The following is a 12,667-nucleotide window of genomic DNA, read 5'->3' as shown; positions in this document are numbered from 1 at the left end:
CAACAGAAGAGCTAAAACACTATAGTTAATGGCTGACTTTTACAATTTAATCTATCAGAATTGTAGTTAAATTCATTTGTTAACTGTTTAACTGTTCGTTAAATTCATTTGTTAATGCATTAGTTAACATGAACTAACAATAAGCAATATTTTCAGTCACACTTTAGCTTAGGGTCCAATTTTCACTATTAACTATGACTTTGCCTCAATAAACTCCTAATTACTGTTTATTAATAGTAAGTTAGGTCATTAACATTAGGTATGGGGTTGGATTAAGAGATGTAGGATATAATCATGCAGAATAAGTCATTAATATGTGCTTTATAAGTACTGATAAACAGCCAATATCCAAGTAATATATGCTAATAAGCAACTAGTTAATAGTGAGAACTGGACCCTAAACTAAAGTGTTACCATATTTTTTAAGCATTAATTAACAGTGTTGGGGAAAGTTACTTTGAAAAGTAATGCATTACAATATTGCGTTACTCCCTTAAAAAGTAACTAATTGAGTTACTTGGTTACTTTTTAAGAAAAGTAATGCGTTACGTTACTTTTGCGTTACTTTTTCTCACCTGGGCTGGGCTTGTTTTTGTTTATAACAAAAAAGTTATATTTTTGTGTAATAGTAAAGACCTCTTCATACCAAAATTGAAATAATAAGCCCCAGGCTGAGGTAAAAATGCAGATTCACGCATGAACAGTAGAGGGCGCAGCTCTGGATAATGGTAGAATAGGACGCAGGAGAAAAAGTTTTACCAATAAAAACAAAAAATCTAGTAATTTTCATCATCAAAGGTCAGCAGCAAGACATTGGTAAATTAAATATATAGGTATTATGCATAAAAATAGTTGTTTTATTTAACATTTAATTATTGGAGGTTTGCATGTACTTTGCATATACTTTTGCATTTGACTGATTTTATTCATTTTGAGGAGTACAGAATCTTTATTGTGCAAGTGAGATAAATAAATGCTCACATTTAGTCTAGAACTACAATAACCATCGTGTTCACACACAACGCCTCTGCACTAACTCTCAACATGAGGACAGGAGAGCTGTCAGTCAAATTAATGTGAAAAAGTAACTCCGATATTTTGTTGCAAATTTGAAAAGTAATGCGTTACTTTACTAGTTACTTGGAAAAAGTAATATTATTACGTAACTCAAGTTACTTGTAATGCGTTACCCCCAACACTGTTAATTAATATTAATGTTATTTAGTAAAAAATATAGTTGATCATGTTAGTTCATAGTTCTAATGTTAACAGATACAACTTTTGATTTAAAAAATGTATTAGAAAATTAAAAGTTAATAAATGCTTTAGAAGTATTTGTCATTGTTAGTTCATGTTAACTAATGGAAGCTTGTTGTAAAGTGTCACCATGTTAGTCGAAGTAGTTTTAAAAGCAGAACAGCATCTCAAACTACTGAGAGACAAATGACTCAATCTCTGTGTTTTGTTTTCCAAGGTCCCCATTTCGAGGAGTTTTTGTCATGGACAGTAACCTCTGATTGTGAAATGATTATAAAGTGCAAGGTAATGATATTTATTCACCAATGATGGCAATACAGCGGCATTTAAACAATATGACAACCCCGTGTGTGTGTGTGTGTACGGCTGCAGGTCACTAACGTCAACAAAGACACGCGTCTGGTGTGGTTTAAGGACGGCGTGGAGCTTCCTCAGGCCGTGTACGAGTCCTCAGGTGTCAGTACGTTCACTGTGCCGCAGGTACCAGCCTCCATCACATTCACACTCAAACCTATATGAGAGCAGAGACAGGACATGAAGGAAAATGTCAACAGAATTTGTGACATAACATCAGAAAACCACCAGAATTATAAGGGTGACTTAAGCCCTATTCGGACGGTAATTGTTTCACACGTGGACGTAGGTAAAAATACATTTGCATTCCACCTCAGTGATAAAACTCATGCATTCGGATGGAGATTTATTCACGAGTTTTGTGATCCTACGAACCTGGGAACGCGCTGCTCACGTGGTCAATAACATGATTCTATGCTGTAAATAAAATGTTGGCTTGGAATAATACGAATAAATTCATATTTAATTTAATAATAGGAAATTATTAATTATTTAAATCTCCTGTTTAAAAAATAGGAGGATGTCATTTTAAAAATGTGGAAATGAGCGGGAATAAGTTAATACAGCCTCTCATTTACATGTGGTAAACATAATGCTGCTAATTTAACATATATAACATTAAAAATCTGCCGTAATAATGGCCCATTTAAAATGTCTACGTGTTTTTCTTCTCTTTCGTTTTTGAGCGGTAATAAAAGATTATTCTTGTAAATACTTTCTAGCATTTGAGTAATAAAAGTGTAGGCTAGATCTTCAAAATGCATCCAAATTACAGCGAAGCGCAACCGTACGGTGCTCTGCAGTGGTCAAAAAGGATATAAACAGTGAATTTTGAAGTGATATATTCTTGAAAACTCAGAGATGTGGATTCGGACGGCAACTCAATTACCACACGACCTTGGTGTTTGTCTAAAAACAGTGGGTAATTCAGCCGGGGACTTTTACGTGGGTGGTGGGAGAAAAACACTAGCCGCGTTTCCATTACCCTTCAAATTGCGCAAATTGAAATTGCGAATTGAAAATACGCCCAATGGAAACGCGTCAATTTCGCAAAAACTCCCATATATCGCAAAAAAGTTTTTACGCTTGCATGAGGTGGTTTTTCAGGCAATTCGAAAAAGAAAATTTTCGCAAAACTGCAATGGAAACAGTTTTTTCACATGTACAGGTCATCTGGTCCGGTCATGCATATCTCTTACATAGGGCCTACATATAATTTTTTTCCACTCAAGTATGTCTAATAACGAGATCTTATGTCATTATATTTACTCCTAATAAGGAAAGTGGCGTAACTTTATAATGACGGACCCCGGTGCAACCACAAATATCATAACTATCTATAGGTCTACTGTAATTAAGACATATATTCAAGAAATGTATTAAAACAGAAATATAGTTTCAGCCTTGCTCAAAGACTGAGGAAACAGGCCAGTTACGCACGTCAATCATTCCTGGTTTGCTTCTTATTTATTAAATATACAGCCAAATAGTTGATTAAACATTGATCAAAATTAAAAAACAATTATACAAAACGAAATTAATTTTAAAGAAAGAACTTTCTAGAAAAACACAATTCACAAAATGTCTCCAGACATCTGATTATGTGCCTTACTCATGCTGCTCACTTTTCATAATCAACATATGAAATTAAAAGATTATAATATTTAGACATAGCCTAACTATATGAAACTAAATAGGCTACGTTTTCTTTAACCCTCTGTCCAACGAAGTCGTCGGTGCCTTTTGATGGATTTTTTCCTTATTCCATTTCCAGCGGAAACTCACAATACTCCGCCATACAGATAGGCTAAGTGCAAGACATAATTATAAACATGTCTACTTTTATTTGTGTACACTCACAAGCAAAGGCCGTGGACTCAGGGAACAGATTATTTTGCACTCCACTCCAAACGCAGTCTTCATTTCAAAAATATATTTTGTTTATTAAACGCAAAGTTTTTAATTTCAAAAGCATTTCTAAATTCAGTTTATATTTCCAACAAGCGAAATTCCAAGCCAAAATAATGAAGTGGTAAAAAACACCTTTGAGTTACCACCACCATGAAGATTCAAACTTTTCGCTCGTCTCTGTATGTGGCAATGCGTCACAATAACCTGCGTACGTAAAAGTCGATCATTCTTTACAGATGATGATATGTTTGGACAGAAGACGAGTTCTTTATTAAACTCATAAAAAACAACAGAATATAAAATGCCACAATTTATCATAACACCTCATATGTGCCGCTCAAGTAGGCTATAAGGTGCTTTCCTTGCCATCAGTGCTTGGATAACACGCACGTTTCTTTCCATTAAAAATAATGGCGTGCGGTGGCTGGGATATACATAAACCTAACAACATACGTAGCATAATTTTTGGAATGATTTATCACAAGAGGAAAAAAATTATTTTAGTCGCATAACATCAGTTAATGGAAACGCTGTCATTTCGCAATATTTTTTTATCGACTTTTAGAAAATATCGCAAAAGTTTTGCGCAAATCTGTAATGGAAACGCGGCTACTGACATTCTGGATTCGGACGGCAATAAAAATCACAGACTAGCCCCTGTCAATGATGAAAACACCTTATGACCCCATGAGAAACAATTACCGTCTGAATAGGGCTTTAGAATAACTGCTGCTAAATAAACTGATTTCTACTGAAAACTTCATGGTGTTGCTTTGGCTTTTACACAAATAAGTTGAAATCATTTTCTGTGGCAATCAATGTTCTGCCACAAATTGAGTCAATAAATGTTGACCTGTACTGAACCCGGAACATTCCTTTAACTCTGCGTCTAATCGCCTGATAGAGGAGAGAGCCTGCCACCACTCTTCCTGGCACTTGCCGATTACAGGGCTATTAGTGTGTAATTGTGCCTGGAGTAAGACTGACCCGTGTTATTTGTCATAATGGCTCAGGTGACGAGGAAAGAGTTGGGTGTGTACAGGGCTGTGGTGAGCGACAGCAGAGGAGAAGATGACAGTGTGCTGGAACTGATAGATGATGGTGAGAACATCATTTTTACTCTGTCACCTCATTCTCACATCAATCTGTGCGAGTAAGAGAGTATCATACAGATAATATACATTATAATATAAATAAATAATAGTATATGTTGTTAATAAATCAATAAATGTTGTTAGATTATTGCTTAAAATATATATTTTTTATATTAGTTAATATTAATTTCAACATTTACTAATACATATTAAAATACAAAATACCTCTAAATGTATTAATATTAATTTCAACATATTCAAATAAAAAATACTTCTAAATAATTTATTAGTATTAATTTCAACATTTACTAATTTGTTATTAAAATACAAAATACTTCTAAATGTATTAATATTAATTTCAACATTTACAAATACATATTAAAATAAAAATACTTCTAAATAATGTATTAGTATTAATTTCAACATTTACTAATTCGTTATTAAAATAAAATACTTCTAAATATATTGATATTAATTTCAACATTTACTAATTCGTTATTAAAATACAAAATACTCCTAAATAATTTATTCATATTAATTTCAACATTTACTTATACATTATTAAAATAAAAAATACTTCTAAATGTATTAATATTAATTTACTAATACATTATTAAATTCAAACTTATATTTATACTTATACATATATTTAATGGACCTGAGCTGACACAAACTAACAATGAACAGCTGTATTTTTATGAACGAATGTTAACAAAGATGATAAAATACTGTAATAACTGTATTGCTCATTGTTAATGTTAGTTCATGCATTAACCGATGGGATCTTGTGTTAAAGTGGTCCAGAGAATGATATTAATATGATGTTTTGTTTTTATTTTGCTCAGAGTTCGAGTGTCTCATGCAGCAGCTCAGTAAACAGTGTGGTAGGTTGATGTCATGATGTTTCAGACGCTCATGTTCAGTTGAAGTGTTGTTAGTAATGGTGTGTTTGTGACCCACAGCGCTCTCTGCTGGTCCGGTGTGGATCCAGTGCACTGCTCAGGGCTTCAAGCTCTACTGCTCCCTCAAATACTACCTGAGCTACATCAAGACCAGCTGGTACTTCAAGTGAGTTTTTAAAGGATGTATGGAGGAGTTCTGCTTCAGATTTCACATTACCAAATCTTTTAGTGCTTGAAATGAAGCCAAATTAGTGATCCTAACTAACAGAGCTAATCTCTCGATTCAAACACCCACATGATCTTATTCTTAAATGACAATGATTCATCTATTAAAGCTTTGACAAGTACGATCACAGCGAACATTCAGATCTGAGCCAGAGAGAGCAGATTATTATTTCTGTTACAATAATTCAGATGATCACAGAAGTGTCTGGGAAAATAGTTTATAGTTGGGATATAAACACTGATGTCTATGGTAGTGCTAGAGTAAATCACCTTTTTAAAGTTACTTGACACTTCAAATAAACGCTTCAAAAAATGACATTGTTACACCAGTAGGTGGCGACAAGAGACTGATAAAAAAAATTATTTACCATTGAATCATTCATTCAAACCATTTTTTTTAAAGAATTTTAAATTAAGTTATTTTGTTTAGTTGGCATTCAGAATCACGGGAGAATCATGATCTCTATTTAAAGCAGGGCTTAAAAACTGAAAAAAATATAAATCGGTTCACTCCGAGCAGAATCGATATTTTAGCATTTCCGTTTTTGCGTTCCTCGTTAAACATTACTGTTCCGAAAAAAGTTAGCTCAGCTCAGGGTTAATATGGTTAACGAACTAAAACCATGAAAATAAATATTGTTGTTACTTGAAATAAATAAAAAATATTATTTGAGTTAATTTTTTTATTGAAAATAATTTAAGACTAAAATGAATAAAAATGAGAAAAGAGAAATTTTAAAAAACTACTAAAATGACAAAAGCACACAATAACAAATTATGTCAAATTAAAATGGAAAATATAAAGATAGAAAACTCATTGAAAATGGTAATAAAAAGTATAATAATATCCCAATGACACTAAATTAACTCCAATAAAAGGATATCTGAGCAAGTCACGCCTTTGATCATTTCATTTTCTCCCTGTGACAGAGACAAGAGAATTGACTTGGAGGAGCGGAGCAGGCCTGGCAGCAGCATGCAGAAGCTTTGGATTGAGATATTTGGCCCCACTGAAAGTGATAAAGGGAAGTACACCCTGGAGATGTTCGACGGCCAGGAAACACACAAGCGTTCTCTGGATCTGTCTGGACAAGGTACAGCCGCACAAAACATGCGACTCACGCAGGAAGATGAATTCCCCTGAAGCCTAAAACATCTCTCTCTTCTCTGTAGCTTTTGCAGATGCTTTGCTGGAACACCAGAGGCTGAAGTAAGTGAAGATGCTTTTGAATATTCATCAACTGAATTTAACCTTTGACCCTTTGCGAAGCTCCACCCTCTTTGGTTATATATGTATTAGTATTAAGATCCAGTTAGGTTTAACAGCTATTCACATTCATTTTATTGGGGGGGTTTTTCCTCTACAAAAATTATAAAAATATAAAAGTTGTCAGTTAGTTTTGTTACTTTAGCTTGATGTACTCAAATAACTTGTCCATCAGTGGTATATTGTATAAATGTATAATAAAATATGGTCAAAATGTGGTAGTTATGTCAAAATATTTATTTTTTATATTTTCTTTCATAAATAAAATATATAATTTACCACTTTTTTACAAAGAAATTATTGAATTGAGAATGAATTGACATTACAAAACACTTTATCCACGTTTTTTTATTCTTTTCAAGAAATTAGTAATGTAAGTATATATAGTTTAAAATGAAATAACATTTTACCACTTATTTACAAAAAAAATAATCATTACATATTTTTCTTTATATTTATTGTAAAGTTATAACATTACTTAACATCTGTCACTAAAACAATTCGGGTGAATATAGCATAATATAATTAATTATTACACAAAAAAAGTATTGAATTGCAAAGGAATTGTGATATTGCAAAACTTTATCTACGTTTTCTCTTTTTTTAAGAAGTTAGTAATGTAAGTAACAATGAGTAGCAATATATATCGTTTAAAATTAAATCTGGACATTTTACCCCCCAAAAAAATTTCTATCGATTATCGAAAATATAAAATCTTTTTCTTTACATTTATTGAAAGGTTAGAACATTAGTTGAAATCTTGCACTATATATTGGTTACAATTAAATCTAACATTTTACCAGTTATTTACCAAAAACATATTTTTCTTTATATTGATTGAAAGGTTATAACATTAGTTGAAATGGTGGTGTTCAGGTGAAAGTTTGCAAACTCATTCTCTATATAATTGTATTGTTTTGTACTCATTCACAGGCAAGTGGAGTTTGCTGAGAAAAGTAAGTACTGGTTTGGGTTTGTCATGATTCTAGTTGTGTTTCTGTAAAGCAGTTACACACTTCATCATCATAACTGTCCATATCTGACAGATCGAGCCAGAGTCACAAAGGGCCTTCCTGATGTGGTGGCCATAATGGAGGATAAGGTACGTCCCTCCATCACTTCTGAGTTTCATTGACTCTCTAAATCAGCTCACACAATCCTTCTGTCTTTCTCTTTAGTCTCTGTGTCTGACGTGTTTTGTCGATGGCAACCCAGTGCCGGAAATGTTCTGGCTGAGGAACGACAGGGAAATCATCTCCAGCGGCCAGTATAACATTAAAAACGAGAATAAATCTTCCACTCTCACCATAACCCAAGTGACCATGGAGGACTCGGGCAACTATAGCATCTTCGTACGCAATAAATACGGATCGCAGACGGTTCCCGTGACTGTCAGTGTGTATAAACAAGGAGAAAAGCCTCCATCAGACGCAGTGCAGCTGTAGATGACAAACTCATCAGCCACACAATCATTTTTCATTAAAGTCAACAGTGATTTGTAAGCTGGAAGCTTGTTTCCGACACAGAATAAAACATTTAAAAAGTAATTGGGATCTTTTTAATCACACAATTTTGACTTACACAATTGCATGCGTCACAAGTCGGACTTTAAATCTTACAATTCTGAGAAATAAAGTCAGAATTGAGAGATATAAACTTGCATTAATGCCTTTTATTGTATTGTGTCCCTGATACATTTAAGTACTGCGCAATATTAATGAACTACATGTACATACAATAGGATTATGCTTTGGTTTAGGGTTAGTTTGCTTGTAATTATACCTAATTATAGTTATTACTATAGTAAATACATAACAAGGACATATTAAAATCAAGTGTTACTGACTTTTTTTCTTGCAATTGCGAGTTTAAATCTCACAATTCAGACTTTTATCTCCCATTTTTGAGAGAAACGTACAATTGCGAGAAAAAGCATAGCAGTCATTAAGTGGCCAAGCACAAAGAAGGCACGAGAAGATTTTTTTTTTTTTTCAAAATCTGGCATTTCCATCACTCGTTTCTGATGCGATTCTTCAAAATGTGCATAAAAACAGGGTAATGGAAACATAGCTAGTAGCCAAATTCCCATTACCCTTCAAATTGCGCAAATTGATATTTGCTAATTGAAAATACGGCCAATGGAAAACGTCAATTTCGCAAAAACTCCCATATATCGCAAAAAGGTGTTTACGCTCAAATGAGGTGGTTTTTCAGGCAATTCGAAAAAGAAATATTACGCTTAACTGCAATGGGGAAAAAAAATTCCCGCATTTACAGGTCACATGGCGTACGTAAAAGTCACATGATCATTCAAGGCTCCCGAAATTTAATCTGCGACCTCAAAATATATTTGGGAGCATTTGTGCGAGTGCAAATAAATGTTGAGGTGCGACCTGGTTTTCATTTCTCTATAAAATGTTTATTAATTTGTAAAAATCTGTAAAACTGATCAACCGTTCTATCACACAACCACTTAAACGTCAAGCTCTTAACTTTAAAGCAGACTTTAGGTTGGTTAATATTAGCATCACGTGAAAGGGAGCTGACTAGCATCCAAAATATAAATAGCTGAAGAGAGAAAGGGGCAAGTGTTTTACTTGCCCAAACGGACAAGTAGCCTGATTAAAACGCCAATACCAAAAAACCAGCGAATCACCAAAACGCAAGATTTTGGTTTTCAGCAGCGAAAATAGTTCCAAGCAAAGATCACTGCAGAACCAACAGCGCGTCTCACAGCAACAACACTCAACCGTATTTCATTACTGAATGACTCAGTAAAGAGGGCGCGGTATGTTTGGACAGAATTCTTTATTAAACTCATAAAAGATGAAAGAGTTAGTGGGATTCTAACCAACAAAGAAATGGAGAAATGCCACAATTTATCAAGACCTCGAAGCAGATATGAGGGAAAAACACCCAGATACACCTCATATGTGGCCGCTCCCAAGTATAAAGGCTGTTACATACTCCGCAAGAACAGAGAAAAAAGTTCTCGCTCCCAGGGCTCTCTGAACCCTGGTTTGGGAGTTCTCGCAGCTTGTTCTCGACACATCGTCTGAGCAGAACTTTTTTCTTGTTGGTGTCCGAGAACTATTGTGTGATTGGTCAGGATTTTAAAGTGGGCGGGGTTAATGCGGAGAAACGGAGATGTTCGGCACCTGCTTTTCTCGTGAAGTGTGGAATGTACTGGCCAGAACGAACTTTGTTCTTGTTCTTGCCACTTCGAGAAAATTAACAAATTTCTTTGTTCTTGCAGAGTATGTACCAAGCTTAAGTCAAGTGCATTATTATTGTCATTCCTCTATATAACATGTATACATTGGAACGAGATGGCGTTTCTTCAAGACCTACATAAAGTGCAGTAACTCAGGACAGTAAATATACAAGACAATAAATACTCTGGAAAAACAGAAAATCATAGGAAATAGATACACTAAATATGAACCCTAAATTGTAAGCTTCGACTCTGTAAACATGGTCATATTTTAGCATAGCAGCAATACTGGCAAAAGTGACTAATGCAATACTGTACACGAGTTCTGCTTGCAGTAGTACAGAGTCTTACAGAGTTAGTGTGTGAGCAGTAATATCTTTACTGGATTAGGTGTTCAACTAAACCAGGGGCTTTCCTTGCCATTAATGCTTGGATAACACGTCTACGTCTCCTTCCATTAATAATAAGGGCTAGTGCGCTGACTGAGACCTACCAACCTAGGAGGCGTTCGCAAAAGTATTGAACCAAGGAATCAGTTTCTAGCCCTTACGGTTCAAAAGTTATTAGCATAAATGTGCTGGCGCTAGAGGGATTTAGCCAGAATTGCTGTGGTTAATGTTTACACTGTCCTCTATCTGTGTGCCAAATTTCACAACTTTCCTGCAAGCGGTTCTATGGGCTGCCATAGACTCAAGAGCGGAGGCACCTTCAGTGCTTGGCCCCTAAAAAGTCAGAATTGTGGGATAAAAAGTTGCAATTACAATTTTTATTAAACAAGCTTGCCTTATTTATATGGCGCGTGTTCATTTTGGATCCTGTATGACAGTGTTAATGTCAGTGTCCTAACAGGCATTGAAGCCTGAACTGATTTAATGTGTGGTTTGTTTCCTCTGATTTATCCTGTGCCTCTTACAGAATAAAGTGCAAGTTAAACCGGTTTCTCTCTCTCTCTCTGTGTTTTAAATAAAAAAAAACATCAGGGGAATAAAAGAGGACAGCAAACTTAGACCACAGACTGTGAACAATTTCCAGCTGCATTACAATTTTTTTTTTTTTTTCTTGTACATGGATGGATGGATGTTTCATCTACTAATATTTCATAATCGAGAGATCGAGGCCTTATGCAACCCCGGGGTGAATCTTTTGAACAGATAAAAAAAAAGCAAATTCCACAGTCCACAGGGTCATTCACCCCTCGTGTTTAAACTGACTAGTATTTCAAACGGATCATTTTGTAAAAAATAAACAGGAGGATCTAGACCAACGCTCGGCAACCTTTTTGACTTGTTTGCTTTTTTTAAAACGTATATATATATAAATAAATAAATGCTGGACACATGCATGCACACAGCATGATTTGTGCATTATTTGCACTGGTTTTGTTCTTTTCGAGTTTTGTCATGTGGTGACAACAGTGCATCTTCTCTAACATTGTGTATGGAGTGACATGCATTATTATATCTCATTCTGCAGAGATGCTCATTTTAAAAATGCTTGTGGTGGCTTCTCATTTAGTAGTTTAGTACAGCTTATGTTCAAGCCAGCTCGAACCCTATCCATTGCCTTGTGTTCATTTATGAAATATGTTGGTTAATCGTATACGCATTCAGCTACAGTATTAGCAAGAGTTGTGCTTTCAGCTGTTGAAATCCATGCCACAGAATCACCAGCTAAAGATAAATGGTTACACTTTATTTTAAGTTGTTTTTATTATATATTTAAGTACTGAGTGATATTCATTAACAACATACACTTACTATAGGGTTAGGGTTAAGATGAGGCATGTAATTAATAGTAGTGCAGGTAGGGCTTGGCGATATGGCTGAAAACTGTATCACGATATAAAGTGTTTCATATCGGTCATATCGATAATTATTGATACTATTTAAAATAAGGACCAGGAAAAAAATATTTAGGGGGTGATTTCGGATTCAGCCAAAGTCAAGAATTGCACAACGGCGAGTGTGTCAAACGAACGAGGCGCGCATGCTCTCAGTGGAGGCTCGCGCTGCGGAGCCAGACGAAAGTATGAACAAGACAGTCTTGCATAATTTGCAGACGACATTGGTCTGACTACGGTCAAACTTATAAAATCCAAAAAACTGCCATACTGGCGAGCTGACTTGTTTTCCTGTTTCATTAACAATGTCCTCGCTCACTCGCTGCGGCACTCATTTTCCACTCCACGCCGGTTCTGTTTACTTAAGAATTAATCCAACACAAGACAATGATATGGTGCAACCATAGACTGTAAAAAAATATGGACGTAGTGTCCGTGACGTCACCCATAGGATTCTGATGAGCCGTTCTGAAGCGCAAAGCCGGCCGTTGCCATCTTGGCAGCGCGTCATCGCGCGTCACTCACGGATAACAGAAAATGGGCAAAAAGGCGGGACGTGGGCGGAATGCTTAAGTGACGCGATGACTAACAGACAGCAGATAA

At 35.1% G+C, this 12,667-nt stretch overlaps 1 protein-coding gene across 1 annotated transcript in view; it reads left to right on the top strand.

The window, feature by feature from the left end:
- The window catches only part of myom3 (myomesin 3), a 98,781-nt gene extending 87,619 nt beyond the window's left edge, over positions 1-11,162 (top strand). The window contains exons 28-37 of the mRNA XM_079836054.1: positions 1,475-1,542; positions 1,630-1,737; positions 4,536-4,623; positions 5,462-5,500; positions 5,579-5,684; positions 6,674-6,837; positions 6,917-6,953; positions 7,944-7,966; positions 8,057-8,112; positions 8,189-11,162. Of these exons, the coding sequence (XP_079692180.1) occupies positions 1,475-1,542; positions 1,630-1,737; positions 4,536-4,623; positions 5,462-5,500; positions 5,579-5,684; positions 6,674-6,837; positions 6,917-6,953; positions 7,944-7,966; positions 8,057-8,112; positions 8,189-8,455 (956 nt within the window). The 3' untranslated portion in view covers positions 8,456-11,162. The remainder of the gene's footprint in view (positions 1-1,474; positions 1,543-1,629; positions 1,738-4,535; positions 4,624-5,461; positions 5,501-5,578; positions 5,685-6,673; positions 6,838-6,916; positions 6,954-7,943; positions 7,967-8,056; positions 8,113-8,188) is intronic.
- Positions 11,163-12,667: the final 1,505 nt, after the last annotated feature.

This window comes from Gobio gobio, assembly GCF_949357685.1.
Source record: "Gobio gobio genome assembly, chromosome: 15".
Taxonomy (NCBI): Eukaryota; Metazoa; Chordata; class Actinopteri; order Cypriniformes; family Gobionidae; genus Gobio; species Gobio gobio.
This window is presented reverse-complemented; position numbering and strand designations above follow the sequence as displayed.